Source organism: Armigeres subalbatus, chromosome 3, assembly GCF_024139115.2.
Source record: "Armigeres subalbatus isolate Guangzhou_Male chromosome 3, GZ_Asu_2, whole genome shotgun sequence".
Lineage (NCBI taxonomy): Eukaryota > Metazoa > Arthropoda > Insecta > Diptera > Culicidae > Armigeres > Armigeres subalbatus.
The window spans coordinates 325,906,544-325,921,597 of NC_085141.1; the positions used below are offsets into that span (position 1 = coordinate 325,906,544).

Here is a 15,054-nt window from a genome sequence, read left to right on the forward strand (position 1 = left end):
TTTTGTCATTTGCGAAGGACTCGCACCAACACAGATTCAAATGCAGGTACAGCTGTATATTTCCCCAACTTCAAACATATTGATATTTATAAAGGGCCTAGTCGAACTGTAGTGTCAAATCCAAAACGTCACTTTTTCTAGCTTAACATTAGATTAGAACCAAATTATCTTTTCAGGCATTCCTTAATACTGAATGTCGTAATAAAAATATTTGTAGCATGATTGCTAAATTATAAAATAAAACTTTAATTCCCTAGCGAACTATATATTACATTATTGAATGTATAAAAACAAAATAACAATAACTTTTGGATGCTTTTATAGTTTTAGTTTGCTTTCAACATTTTGAATGTTTTCAAATGTTGTGCGACCTGAAAAAAAGGTAAATAGTGTCGGAAAAAATAGTTGAAACAACAAGGATTCAATTTTTAAAAAAATCGTGCTGCTCTAGAAATTGAAAACTGTGTAAACCATGGACACCAAAAAACAACCAGGTAAGTAATTGTTAAAAATTTATGGTGTATATTTCAACAACTTATACGCGTTTTTAGATGATATTGCTATCAGCAAAACATTGGATCTCTGGAACATGGAGCTGGAGAGTTCATTTGTGCAAGAACCTCATTGTTCGAACGGATCCGTGATTCAGTCACTGGATGAACCAGTTGAGCCGGATGTCGTCGGATGAAGTTCGAGATGGCACCATGACGAAGTACCATGCTCAAAAGTTTTACGGTATTCCACGAGGAACGCTGCAGTATCGACTTAGCGAACACTTTAAAAATAAAGGGCGCACAGGACCTGACAGCTTATTATCCACAAGCGAGGAAACGATCATTGTTTCGTGGCTCCAGGTCATGGAGAAGAGAGGATTTCCAATAACGCGCAAGGGATTGGCTTCGAAAGTCGCCGCGTACCTGCGCAAGCACCCGAGAGATAACCTTTCTCGTAACTACGTCCCAGGTAAAAACTGAATAATGAATCTATAGATCTTCTTCTTCTTCAATGGCACTACATTCCAACTGGAACTTGGCCTGCTTTTCAACTTAGTATTCAGTTAGCATTTCCTCAGTTATTAATATAAAGCTTTTTCATGCCCACCACTGCATGAGTATGTATCTTGTGTGGCAAGTATAATGGATACATTATGCCCAGGGAGTCGAGAATGTTTACAACCCGAAAACATCCTAGACCGGACCGAGACTTGAACTTGCCCGAGGCTGGCTCGTCTCGTACCCCAGAATCTATAGATATCTATATATATATATATATATATATATATATATATATATATATATAAACCAATCTATGTATGTATATATGTTCGCTAACTACTTCTGAACCACTTGGCCGATTTCAACCAAATTTGGTACACATATTCTCTATCCTTAGGAGAAGTTAACAAAGGGGTTGGGAGGGTCATTTGGAAAAGGGGAAGGGGTGGTTGGTGGCGTGTTTAGAGAACGAACTATTCTGTGTAACTTTCAACTCCCAGGACCGATTTTAACCAAATTTTGTACACATATTCACTATGAGGAGATGATCATATAAGAGGATAATTTGGAAAAGGGGGGAGTGGTCTGGAGGAAGGGGTATTGTTCAGAAAACGGGCAATTCAGAGTAAATTCTGAACCCCAGGGCCGATTTCAACCAAATTTGGTACACACATTATTTATCCAAAAGAAAAGATAACAAAAGCGTGGGGTGGTCATGGAAAAAAATGGGGACGGTATGGGGGGAGGGGTTGTCTTTGAAAATCGAGCAATTCAGTGTAACTTCCAACCCCCAGTACCAATTTCAACCAAATTTTGCACACATATTCACTTAGAGGAGCCGATCATATGGATGGGTATTTTGGGAAAGGGTGGAGGGGTCATGAGGGAGGGGTATTATTCAGAAAAGGATAATGGGTAAGGGGGGGGGTTGTCTTTAGAAAACGAGCAATTCAGTGTAACTCCTAACCCCCAGGACCGATTTCAATCAAATTTGGTGCACACATTCTCTATCCTAAAGAGAAGATAACAAAGCAGGTAGGGAAGTTATGGGGAAGGGTTGTCTCTATTTTTGAAAGAAGTTTGTTAAAACAAAAAAATATATTAAAAAAATGATTGTGGTTTTAATAAGCTTGGAACACACATTCTTTATCTTCTTCTTCTCCTTTCTTCTGCTTCGGATCTGACATTTGTAGATCCTGTTGAGGGCTAGCTGCTATGGCTATATGCCCATTCTTTATCTTAAGGAGACGACGATAGGAAGGTTGGGGATGCTCTTAGAAAAAGAGGGAGAGTGTGGGAGGGGGAGTATTGTTTTATTATTGACCAATTCAACCCTTTATCGAAATAAATGGTTTGTCCAGTGAAAAGCAGTGATTAATGTGTTTCCTTCTTGATGGTGAATGTGATCCCTTCTTTAAAAATATACGTTTGCCCGGAATAAGGCATCGGTGGAAGTTTTTCCTTCTTTAGAAATAGACATTTGCCCGGAATAAGGCGATTACGGGTTTGCTCCCTTCTTCAAAATCAGTCAATGTTTTCAAATGAAATCTGCCTTCTTTTAATCAAATGATGAATTCTACACAATTATTCTGTTGACCAATTGGTATAATAATTTTCCGATTGTGAAAAAACTGTTTGTATTTTGATTACTGTTTGTATAGGTCCGGGTCGTGAAGTAAAAAATTTCAACAATACTCAACTATAGTCAAACAGAAAAAGAATTTGTACATTTTTTAAGAATTAATTTTTATAATATAGATAAAATGACTCAAATTCCTTTCTCTGTATGTACAAGCAAATACTATATTTATGCTTCTTTAAAATATTAAAATCGAATTATAGTTTTATCATAAACCAAAATCTATCACGTCCTGTTTTTTTCGTATCTAATTTGTTAGTAATATTTTAATGATGGATATCACAATGATGTGAATCATTGATTTTTTATCACACTTTGCCTACACGTTGCGTGTTTTGGCTTATAACGTAAGCTGTGAACAAACCGAAACTGCGCGGCGCATAGAATCACGGAATATATCGGTCTTTCGATACCTCGAACTTCTCAGAATCTCATAAGTTACCTAGAAAACACCATAGTTTCTTGGTAGGGCAAAACTGGTCATTCTATGGCCATGGAACAGGGTCCGCAAACCCAGTATTTTCGGTACAAAAGGTCAATATGAAACTACAAAACATGTCAGGCTTCCAAACTTTGACAAAAGTTGTTAATTGAACCCCTAAATAAATACAGAAAATTTGGTACAGATCGGAACAACAAAAAAATCTAAAAATGGGGTGTACACGAAGAATCGATATTCGATTTTCTTTCAGGGAACGATGAAGTTAATTATTCTGAACGCGTCAGTTTTTCTTTCGACTCCGAATCGGAAGAAACATTGTTTAATTTGAAATTTGAAAATACACGCAAAAAAAGCGTTCATGAATTCGTGAACTAACGAGTTCACGGTGTATTTTTTCGGGAACAACAGTCACGGATTCGGGAATACAGTCACGTTTTCTGGAACGTTCTGGAAATCGTGACTGGTGTTCCCGAATCCATGAATAAAATCACGGTGTATTTTTGCTGGTTCACGAATTCGGGAACGCTTTTTTTTGCGTGTAGATGAAAAATGCTTCCTCGACATTCTCGGTCTTGTTTGACGTACGCAGTAATATGATTCAAACGCATTACACGCTAACTTGAAATAATTTCAATGTTAGCAGTTGTCAAATCTGGGTATGTCAACAAAATGGATCTGAGTCAGACGAACCCGAAATCTGGGTAACCGGGGACTTAAACATTTTCGGATATAACAACATGGCGTCGACGTCGTATGCCGAATGCAGCAAGAAAAAGGTAAGCATGGTCAAATTAATGGCGGCGGAGTATTGTCGGTACAGCCGGAAAGTGATATGCGTTTGGGGAATTTGTTTCCTTTAACATTTTTTACAAAATAATAATTTTCTGGAGCGAAAATAGCTGGGTACCGATTAAGGCAGCCTCACACCTCGGGAATTTGGTCCGCGGATTTTTTCCCCATGCATTTTTGCATATGCGATGTTTTCGGGATTTGGGCACGGAAAATCAAAATCCCGGCCCCATTTAAAATGCACGGGGACCAAAATCCGGAGGAAAATTTTCCCGAGGTGTAAGGTGGCCTTTACCCAGATTTTTTCGCTTATTCGGTTACCAAATTTGAGTTTAGGTACCCGAACCCAAATTAGAGTAACCACGGTTTTGCCGAATCAGGGTCACTTTGACATGATTCTGAGTAGGTCCAGGTTAGCGTGTAGATAAATACCGCAGGCCACTTGACTCAACCTTTGACAGTTAATATATGGGCCTGACGTTTTGGGCTGATGGTTAATTCGTTCTGAAATGTTGCACAGCCCAAAATTAGCCTTAAAACGTCTTAAACACAAAAATATTATTTTTACTGATTTAAACTTTTACCACAATTTTTATAACATCGGTTCAAGTATTCTTGACCGATGCACTATCGTTTGCAACCATAAACGAGGTAGTGCTTTTGGATCCAATATACTAAGCATAAATAATTTATCTTCCACCTGTGTTCAATGCTTTTTACTATTCAGTTTTTTTTACTTATTTGTAGGCCGGAAATGGCTTGAAGGTTTTATGCGTCGTCATCCTCAACTTACTCTCAGGACTCCAGAAGGAATCACATCAGCCAGCGCAAAAGTTTCAGAGCAGGATATTCGGAAATGGTTCAAAACTGTCGAAGACTATTTGGTTGAAAATAATATTGCCGATATTTTGAACGATCCTTCGCGAATTCTCAATGGAGATGAAACTGGCTTCTGCATGAACGTTCCTCCAAAAAAGGTGCTGGCAACAAAAGGTGTAAAAAATGTTCCGTTTGTTGAAAATCAAAATGGAAAACAGAACGTTACTGTTTTATTCACATTTTCGGCCGATGGTACCATCATTCCACCGGATGTAATACTGCCATATAAGCGTTTAAGTAGAGACATCGTTCAGTCATTCCCGTCGGAGTGGGGCTCGGTACCTCCGACTCAGGTTGGATGAATTCATCCAATTTACGCTTTATATAAAAAAAATTTTATATCCTGCCTTGGTCAAAAACAATGTGAAATTCCCTGTATGTTATTTTGTTGACGGACACAAATCGCACACAGCCGTCGAAGCAGCGGATGCATGTTCGGAGTTAGGCATAATATTGATTGCATTATACCCTAACGCAACACGAATACTGCAGCCTGCCGATGTCTCCATATTTAGACCACTTAAAAACAGCTGGGGAAAGGTCGTCGAAATATGGAGAACGGATAACATGGCAGAAAGGCTTTCAATTCCGACGTTTGGTGCGCTCTTGCAAGAGACAATGAAATCTGCCTTCAAGATATCCACAATCATCAACGCATTTCGTGTTTGTGGTCTATTTCCGTTCAACCCAGATGCCGTGGATTACAGCAAATGTATTTCGACCAGCATCTCCCACCTGAGACCAGTTCCCCATTCATCATCGGCATGCGCGTTGCCTGTGGATACAGAGCCTATGACTCTTGTGCCAACGGCGGCGATTGAAAACGCCTTGAGATTAATCGGCAGTGAGAAAGCAGAAATGTTCAAATCTGGAGACCAGAATCTACTCTCCAGCGAAGGCCAAGTATTGAACTTCATTTATCATAACATACTCACTCTTGGACAGCCTGATAGGAACGATTCAGAGCAACCATTCAATGCTTTGAATGACATAGAAATGGACTACGAAGCAGCTATTAATGAACCAATTATCATTCTTGAAGATGACATCGAAGGTGAATTAAGCTTTAATTCATTTTCTTATTTGGAAAATCGTGAGCCTGTTATGGACAATCCAGCGGACGCAGCGATTATTGAATCTGATGTTGACGAGAACGATGATCTACAACCAACTTATTACTCCTTCCCACCAGAAAGCTTGTCGGCAACCGAGACGCCACATAATGAGTTGGATTTACGTAGCAGTGGTAAGTCGTGTAGAAGCTCGTGTGCGTATGGATGCGTATATGTATGCTCGTGTTTGTGTATATATGCGTTCGTGTTTGTAGACGCATAAACGCATGCGCATAGGGAAACAGAGTTACGTGTGTGCATGTGTATATGCCTCTGGGCGTGTTTGTTTATGTGTGTATTTTCCTATAATTGTATTTAAAGAATGAAAAATAAACTAATTGCAATTTTCCAGCAGCTTTCGATGATATTTCAAACTTCCCTGAATTACATCATGTCAATGCTCAGAAGTTCTTTGAAGCTCCACCAACCCCAAAGCGCAATCCAAAGCATCGATTCTATAAGCAAAAATCTTACGCTATTCTGACAGCTGGGGAACGATTGGAAGAAATTCAATTAATCGAGAGCAAAAAGGCTGAAGCAACAAAATTGAAACAAGAGAGAGCCGAGAAACGAAAAATGGATAAAATCAAGAAAGAAGCTGCAGCAGCCGCAAGAGCGAATGCAAAGAAGATGAAAGAGTTAGAAAAGGAAAAGAAAAAAACTGATAAAAAATCTACCAAGAAGCGGTCTAAGAAGTTGTTAGTGTAATACGAATGCATAAATGTATCTTTGACACAATGTAAAATAAAATAATAATCCACCAAATTGAAGAATAATAAAAAGCAAATGAATTCAGACGCAAAATAATTCATATTGGTATTCATGGTATTAGTACCCTTTCCTTAAATGACATTAATCCTTTTGTTACCGACAAAAAAACACCCTTACGAAAGGGTACACGGGTGCCCACGGACTTGAAATGATTATAACATTGTCAGTTTTTCACCAGTTGGGACAATTTCGATTGCTACGGACTTCAATGGTTTTACATGACAACTGCTCTATTTTTCAACTTAGTATTCTCCAGTAGCCTGGAGATGAAGAAGAAGATTCTATATGTATATCCACATTTCTTTTTCGTCATCAGAAGGTTATAATGTGGCAATGGGTTTTATTGTTAATTCTTATTAATGTAATCTTAAAAACCGCTCCTAGAGTGGAATAAAACTATAAATGTTACTTGGGATCAGCACTAAAGTTCAAACATATTTTTGCTTCTTCTTATGACGTCCGAATTAGTTTTTTAAAACAAATATGATTTCATTGCATTTGTCTGTTCTGAATCTCAGCTCTACACACAGCTCGATTTAATCAATACTTTCAGTACAGCCACCAAATTCATATGTACTTTTATCTTGATAACCGAGCGTTGAGGAGTTTGGAGATTCTCATCAGCTCAGAAACCCCTAAGTTTGATTGAGCTGCGTTTTATAAATTGCTTCACTGACCTGCTCTTCTTTTTTTCTTCTTCTTCTTATTGGCATTACATCCCAACACTAGGACAGTGCCGCCTCGCAGCTTAGTCAGATGAGTTTGCTTTTAAATGCCACAACAGGATGTTTTTATACCGAAGTTGGATTTTGCTCCAAATACAGCTAAATTACCCAACTTTGGAAGTAGTGCGCTACATTCGCCTAAAGATGCGCTAAACAACGCATCAATCAGTTTGACAAATAAAACTTCGGAAGAAAAATCGGTGCGGAAACCCTCGACTTCCGAATTCTAATTTGGTGCTACGCCGACAATAGTTAATCTTAATTGGTTCTGTGGCATGCCATGCATGGATCGGATGTAGAATGAATTTCGAAATCCACAGCAAACGGAATCATCTCAAGATCGTGAGTACTCGGATACCCTATCTGTACGTTATGGAGTAAACATTTTCCGAAGAACCTCCCCAAACCACCCCCCCAGCCGTTGCTGGATTTTCCTTTTATATCACCCAAACCAAAGTGTACGTAAATAAGAGTGGCGACATGTGCCGCATTTGACAGGTTTCCTGCTCGTTTGGAACACTGGTATTTGGTTGCTGTTTTTGCTCTTTTGTTTTGACTCTGCGTTCTGTTTTACGATGTTCCATTTTTCCGTTCTTCAAACCACGTGCTAAATGTAGTTTGAACCATTTTCAATTTGAACGTTTTTTAAACTTAGTGCTCGTTTAAACGAACGAAAATTAAAAGCGCATTGATAAACTTCGCAATACAAACTGCGAATTTCGATTCAGTACCGATGCAGCAATATCAGCCGTCAGTATTAAAAGCTAGACCCTTTATGTTATTGCACTGACGTTTACGGGTTGAGAATTGAAGGAGTCGGTAGTAGTGAGATGTAGAATTTTGTTTCCTTTTTTATGGATCAAAACAGTGAGATGGATAAAGGCAAAACCTGTGGGATGATTTTGTTACGTTGAGATGGAAATGTATACTAAACGGTGCTAACTTTTTCTATTAATATTTTGAATAATTGAGTGAATCGGATATTCTATTGTTCGAAAATTGAGTGTATATAACTGAGCAAGTGTGTTATTATAGAATTTCAAGTAGTATGAGGAGTAATAAGTAAGTAATTTAATCTTTTTGTGATGGCATCGTCTTATTGAGATGGATATCGGAGCGTATACCCTACTGTTATTGACAAACGCTCTATATTGTCGAATAGAGCTCCCTATTATTCACCTTTCCCACTAACACAAATTTCCTTCCCGAGACATCTATAAAGGTAGTATGGGTTCCCTGCATCTTCACTAGTAGATGTTGAACTAACATTCCTTCCCTTCCTTCCGTGATTGTAAGGACGTGGCCAGGTATACAACTGCTACTGTATAGGAAAAGGTACTAATCCCAAGTACCAATTTGCGACAATATACAGTAGATTGTTCAATTCTCGCTTGGCTTTTCAAAAGGACCTAAGTGTAGCATTTTTTGATGAATTAATTTTAATACTGCAATCAATAGCTTTCATATTGTTCTGTTGATTGCGCTATTCAAATTGATTCATGAAAGAAATGTTGCTTGGGTCCTTGTGAAGAGTTAAGCGGGGATTGAGCATTGTATAGCCACCCACGATTTGTACAATCACATATGCTATGCTATGCTATGCTATGCTATGCTTTAATCGAAAAAATTTATATGTTTGTTATAAAAAATTAAAAGCTTGTTAGTTTTGAGTATGCACTAATGGGCATTAAATCAAGCCATCGCTCACTAATGGTTTCTACGAAACAACAGGAAATGTACCTTAAATTGTGTAGGATTGAGATGAAAATATAAGAATTTTATTGAAAAGATGAATCGGAATACTCAACAGTTTAATTGATAATATGTAGAGTTTAATAGTTTTTAAGAGAGGTTTCAAAACAAGGAGGGTCTGCTATTAGCCTTGTGAATATATGGTGTGTTTGTCCAAAGGGGCTTATTTTCAAAAAAAATCAGTATATCTAAAACACCCACTACACGAGAGTATAGGTTATCCGCTTTCGCGTAAGTGCATTTTTAAAATGTTCTATCGGCGGTAATTTTTCCATACATTTGTGGGAGGGTAAAATCGGCTATTATTCGAGATTTCTTTGTAGTTTGTACTAAAAATGCAGAAAAAAAATTAAACTGTTCTGGATCCCTGGTGTTTCAGACATACTGATTTTCAAAAATCATTATTCCTTCATAGCGACACCGTGAGAATTACAATCATGCCGATGTTCCCGTATTGTGTCTACCAACCAGGTCTCTCCCCCGCACTCAAAGAGCGCCTCCACAGATGTTTCAAAGCTTCTATGACTCGTACAACTACTGTGCCTGTGAGAAACGTAATACTCGGACAAGATCTTCCTGATAATTAATTATCACCTCCGTACTTGCTGTTTCATGAGACAAGTATGGATTGACGCAGTGCCTGATTATTTCCTACAACACTTTCCCAGAATCCAGCTGGATCGAACCCGAAATTTCATTCTACCGCGAAACACAACCTCCACCATGAAGAGCCTGCTTATCCAAGGAATGTCGATCTGGAATAGACTTCTAGCTGAGATCAAAGCCAAAACTTCAAAAATGCTCTAAGGAAACAATATTAGAAAAGGACTATAACCAACTATCTTTAAATACCTATTGCTATTTATTAATTCTTCCAAATTTAAAGTTCCATACAATTTCCTTGTCCCGATAAAATGTAAACTGGTTCTTGTAAGAACAATAAATACAATTACAATCGCCTGTGCCCATCCTGCTTGCATCATTATATACCCAATTGCATTACCGTGACACAAAACCCCTTCAATCAATCGCTGTTAAAAATCTAATAAGAACACCTAGATTTAGAGCGAATTTAAAGTCACTAGGAAGTTGCGCACAGCTTTCGGGCCAAAAAGTATGTGATAATTTTTTTCTAAATCCGTCATTTCATGTCCGTCATGAATAAAGCATCTTCTGACGGATAAAGCTTTAAATTTTTCAATTTTTTTTTTCATTCCGCGACGATGCTCTTAACGAAACCTAGTCAATAGTTTCAAAATAGTTGAAAATAGTGACTTTTTCCGAGAAAAAGTGACTTTAGTGACTTGAGGTCGAAAAAAGAGACTTTTTAGTGACTGACCCGAAAAAAGTGACCAAGTCACTAAAAAGTGACTCGCTACCAGGCCTGATATGGGACTCGACTGTACTTACAAGTGGATAGAACTAAGCTTACTGTAAACTAAATTGAACATCTTGTCAAAAATGTAATTTTAACAAACACTATTCCCATGTCTAATCTAGTCTACAGTGACATACACATACAATTCATTAAGTAATCCTGGAAAGTGATACATTCGACCATGTCACATCATTAATGTAGTTCAAGTATAAAAGCAGCCAGACAAAAGGTCGAAAAAAACAAAAGGTCAAAAGACAAAAGGTCGAAAGGACAAAAGGCTGAAAAGACAAACGATTGAAAGGACAAAAGGTCGGAATGGGTAAAAGATAGAAAAGGATGAAAGGTCAAAAGAAACAAAAAGTAGAAATGGACAAAAGGACGACCAAGAACAAGTTGATAACAAGTTGGGAGTATTCCAAAGGAATTTGTAAAAGGAATTAAACTTAAAACAGAAGTACTGCACTCATCTCATCAATTAAATTTGAAGAATGAGCAACTTTCAGAGAACGAGTAATTACTATGAAACAATATTATGAATATCTATGTAGATAGTTCTGTTAGTGACAAACAAGATTTTTGATTTAGAAAATAGGGTAAATAAATCCGGGTGAGATGCCGCGTCAATATATATGCCGCACTGATCTGGTAGAACGGATTTGATTTATTGGCGCACATGTACCTAAGAGGGTGTATTTTGGAGCGAAAACAATAACGTAAAATGTAACTGCTTATTCTTATCAGTCAAAAAAGTAATATGGTGGTTAGACGCTTTTATTTATGCGGTAGAGGCCGTAAAATTTCAAATGTTTTTTTGTACAGTTTTCCGAAGATTCTTACGAATCCACATGTTTATTTCATTATTTGAATCCTCTAAAAAGCTTGTAGGCTATGTTTGTAAGTAGTTTACGTTTTTAATAAAAATTAAAGCGATGTGGCGTCTAGCATAGCATAGCATAGTTACGGTGTACTTCGTAGATTGGAAGGTATAGGTAAAGCGATGTGGCGTCTAGCCCTTAAAATATGTACAGACGCCGCAAAAAATCAGGGTGATATGTGTTCTTTCTTGGCACGGCAAATGCTGGGTAAAGCGTACCATTGGTACTTCGCGTACCTGAAGGAATAAAATAGACCCCATCTCGCGGTCCTTAGCCTCTTACCCAGCAACTCCTATCCCTACCTCCCCGCGGTGCTGGCCGGGATACGAGCAACCTTAGGGAAGATCGGGTAACCAACCCCGGTGGGAACTATGGTCGTATGCTGACAGGGAAGGGGGTTTGCTCCTCTCCGGAGGTGCAAATCTTATTGAGCGTCTGTTCTCCATGTCAGGATCGGCTCACAACAGCGTCTGTTCTCCATGTTAGGGCGGCTGATCATCGTCCGAGTGCCAGCGAGGGACTCTAAGTGAAACTGTGCACCATGGTCCACCGGAAATAAGGAGGAATGGTCCTCCGGAAATTTAGGGGTTTGGTGTCAGGCCCTGCAAGCCAGCCTTTAAAAATCATAAGCAACGAACAATCAACAAGAGTGCACGGACCGGAACCATCGGAGAAGACCACTGCGACGAAAAGGGACTAGCGATTGGAAACTCGGTTCGTGGAACTGCGAATCTCTCAACTTCATCGGGAGCACACGCATACTCGCCGATGTGCTCAAGGACCGTGGATTCGGCATCGTAGCGCTGCAGGAGGTTTGTTGGAAGGGATCAATGGTGCGAACGTTTAGAGGTAATCATACCATCTACCAGAGCTGCGGCAGCACACACGAGCTGGGAACAGCTTTCATAGTGATGGGCGACATGCAAAGGCGCGTGATCGGGTGGTGGCCGATCAACGAGAGAATGTGCAGGTTGAGGATCAAAGGCCGGTTCTTCAACTTCAGCATAATCAACGTCCATAGCCCACACTCCGGAAGCACTGATGATGATAAGGACGCATTCTACGCGCAGCTGGAACGTGAGTACGACAGCTGCCCAAGCCACGACGTCAAAATCATCATAGGAGATTTGAACGCTCAGGTTGGCCAAGAGGAGGAGTTTAGACCGACTATTGGAAAGTTCAGCGCTCACCGGCTGACGAACGAAAACGGCCTACGACTAATTGATTTCGCCGCCTCCAAGAATATGGCCATTCGCAGCACCTACTTCCAACACAGCCTCCCGTATCGGTACACCTGGAGATCGCCACTGCAGACAGAATCACAAATCGACCACGTTCTGATTGATGGACGGCACTTCTCCGACATTATCGACGTCAGGACATATCGTGGCGCTAACATCGACTCTGACCACTATCTGGTGATGGTTAAACTGCGCCCAAAACTATCCGTCATCAACAATGTTCGGTACCGACGACCGCCGCGGTACGACCTAGAGCGACTGAAGCAACCTGATGTCGCCACTGCATACGCGCAGCATCTCGAGGCAGCGTTGCCGGAAGAGGGTGAGCTCGATGGGGCCCCTCTTGAGGACTGCTGGAATACAGTCAAAGCAGCCATTAACGACGCAGCGGAGAACAACGTCAGGTATATGGGTCGAAGTCGACGGAACGATTGGTTCGACGAAGAGTGCAGACAGATTCTGGAGGAGAAGGACGCAGCGCGGGCGGTCGCGCTGCAGCAAGGTACCCGGCAGAACGTGGAACGTTATAGACGGAAGCGGAGACAGCAGACCCGCCTTTTCAGGAGAAGAAACGCCGCCTGGAAGAAGCGGAGTGCGAGGAGATGGAACAGCTGTGCCGTTCTCAAGATACACGCAAGTTCTATCAGAAGCTCAACGCATCCCGCAAAGGCTTCGTGCCGCGAGCCGAAATGTGCCGGGATAAGGATGGGAGCATCTTGACGGACGAACGTGTGGTGATCGAAAGGTGGAAGCAGCACTACGAGGAACATCTGAATGGCGCTGAGAGTACAGGCAATGAAAGTCAAGGCAGCGGAGGAGATGACTACGTCAGTTCAGCGGACGATGGAAGCCAACCAGCCCCCACCTTGAGGGAAGTTAAGGATGCCATTCAACAGCTAAAGACCAATAAAGCAGCTGGTAAGGATGGTATCGGAGCTGAGCTCATCAAGATGGGCCCGGAAAAGCTGGCCACTTGCCTGCACAAACTGATAGTCAGAATCTGGGAAAACAAACAGCTACCGGAGGAGTGGATGGAAGGGGTTATATGCCCCATCTACAAGAAAGGCGACAAACTGGAGTGTGAGAACTTTCGAGCGATCACCATCCTTAATGCCGCCTACAAAGTGATATCCCAGATCATCTTCCGTCGTCTGTCACCATTAGTGAACGAGTTCGTGGGAAGTTATCAAGCCGGCTTCGTTGACGGCCGCTCGACAACGGACCAGATCTTTACTGTACGGCAAATCCTTCAAAAATGCCGTGAATACCAGGTCCCAACGCACCATCTGTTCGTTGATTTCAAGGCGGCATACGACAGTATAGACCGCGTAGAGCTATGGAAAATTATGGACGAGAACAGCTTCCTGGAAAGCTTACCAGACTGATCAAAGCAACGGTGGATGGTGTGCAAAACTGTGTGAAGATCTCGGGCGAACACTCCAGTTCGTTCGAATCGCGCCGGGGACTAAGACAAGGTGATGGACTTTCGTGCCTGTTGTTCAACATTGCGCTAGAAGGTGTCATGCGGAGAGCCGGGTGTAACAGCCGGGGTACGATTTTCAACAGATCCAGTCAATTTATTTGCTTCGCGGATGACATGGACATTGTCGGCCGAACATTTGCAAAGGTGGCAGAACTGTACACCCGCCTGAAACGTGAAGCAACAAAAGTTGGACTGGTGGTGAATGCGTCAAAGACAAAGTACATGCTTGTGGGTGGAACCGAGCGCGACAGGGTCCGCCTGGGAAGCAGTGTTACGATAGACGGGGATACCTTCGAGGTGGTCGAGGAATTCGTCTACCTCGGATCCTTGCTAACGGCTGACAACAACGTTAGTCGTGAAATACGAAGGCGCATCATCTGTGGAAGTCGGGCCTACTACGGGCTCCAGAAGAAACTGCGGTCGAAAAAGATTCGCCACCGCACCAAATGTGTCATGTACAAGACGTTAATAAGACCGGTAGTCCTCTACGGACATGAAACATGGACAATGCTCGAGGAGGATTTGCAAGCACTCGGAGTATTCGAGAGACGGGTGCTTAGGACCATCTTTGGCGGTGTACAAGAAGACGGTGTGTGGCGGCGAAGAATGAACCATGAGCTCGCCCAGCTCTACGGCGAACCCAGTATCCAGAAGGTAGCTAAAGCCGGAAGGGTACGATGGACAGGGCATGTTGCAAGAATGCCGGACAGCAACCCTGCAAAGATGGTGTTCGCTTCCGATCCGGCAGGTACGAGACGACGTGGAGCGCAGCGAGCGAGATGGGCAGACCAGGTGCAGAACGACTTGGCGAGCGTGGGGCGTATTCGAGGATGGAGAGATGCGGCCTCGAACCGTGTATTGTGGCGTCAAATTGTTGATTCAGTGTTATCTGTATAGATGTAGACTAAATAAATTAATGAATGAATGTGTTCTTTCTTAAATTACGTAAGGCTAAATTTGGTGATTTTGGACC

The 15,054-nt window shown here is 41.2% G+C and overlaps 3 protein-coding genes across 13 annotated transcripts in view; 2 read left to right on the top strand and 1 right to left on the bottom strand.

Moving 5' to 3' along the window:
• LOC134225541 (MOB kinase activator-like 2) overlaps window positions 1–15,054 on the bottom strand; it is a 539,900-nt gene that overhangs the window by 37,983 nt on the left and 486,863 nt on the right. The gene's annotated exons all lie outside the window — the stretch shown is intronic.
• Window positions 705–5,046, top strand: LOC134219790 (uncharacterized). Its single transcript, XM_062698655.1, has 2 exons — window positions 705–963; window positions 4,613–5,046. Exons 1-2 carry the CDS (start codon window positions 705–707, stop codon window positions 5,044–5,046), a joined length of 693 nt encoding a protein of 230 aa, XP_062554639.1.
• Window positions 5,815–6,644, top strand: LOC134221118 (uncharacterized). 2 transcript variants are annotated; one of them, XM_062700315.1, is made up of 2 exons: window positions 5,815–5,990; window positions 6,209–6,644. In XM_062700315.1, the coding sequence occupies exons 1-2, from the start codon at window positions 5,849–5,851 to the stop codon at window positions 6,562–6,564; spliced, it is 498 nt and encodes a 165-aa protein (XP_062556299.1). In that variant the 5' UTR covers window positions 5,815–5,848; the 3' UTR covers window positions 6,565–6,644. The 2 variants fall into 2 exon arrangements, with proteins under 2 accessions (XP_062556299.1, XP_062556301.1); XM_062700317.1 differs by having other exon boundaries at window positions 6,212–6,644.

Bases quoted from the DNA above. Each gene is read 5' to 3' on its own strand.
- LOC134219790 (XM_062698655.1), top strand. From the start codon at position 705: ATGACGAAGTACCATGCTCAAAAGTTTTACGGTATTCCACGAGGAACG. The intron at 964-4,612 runs GTAAAAACTGAA...ACTTATTTGTAG, and splicing joins TTCTCGTAACTACGTCCCAG to GCCGGAAATGGCTTGAAGGT.
- LOC134221118 (XM_062700315.1), top strand. From the start codon at position 5,849: ATGGACAATCCAGCGGACGCAGCGATTATTGAATCTGATGTTGACGAG. The intron at 5,991-6,208 runs GTAAGTCGTGTA...GCAATTTTCCAG, and splicing joins GTTGGATTTACGTAGCAGTG to CAGCTTTCGATGATATTTCA.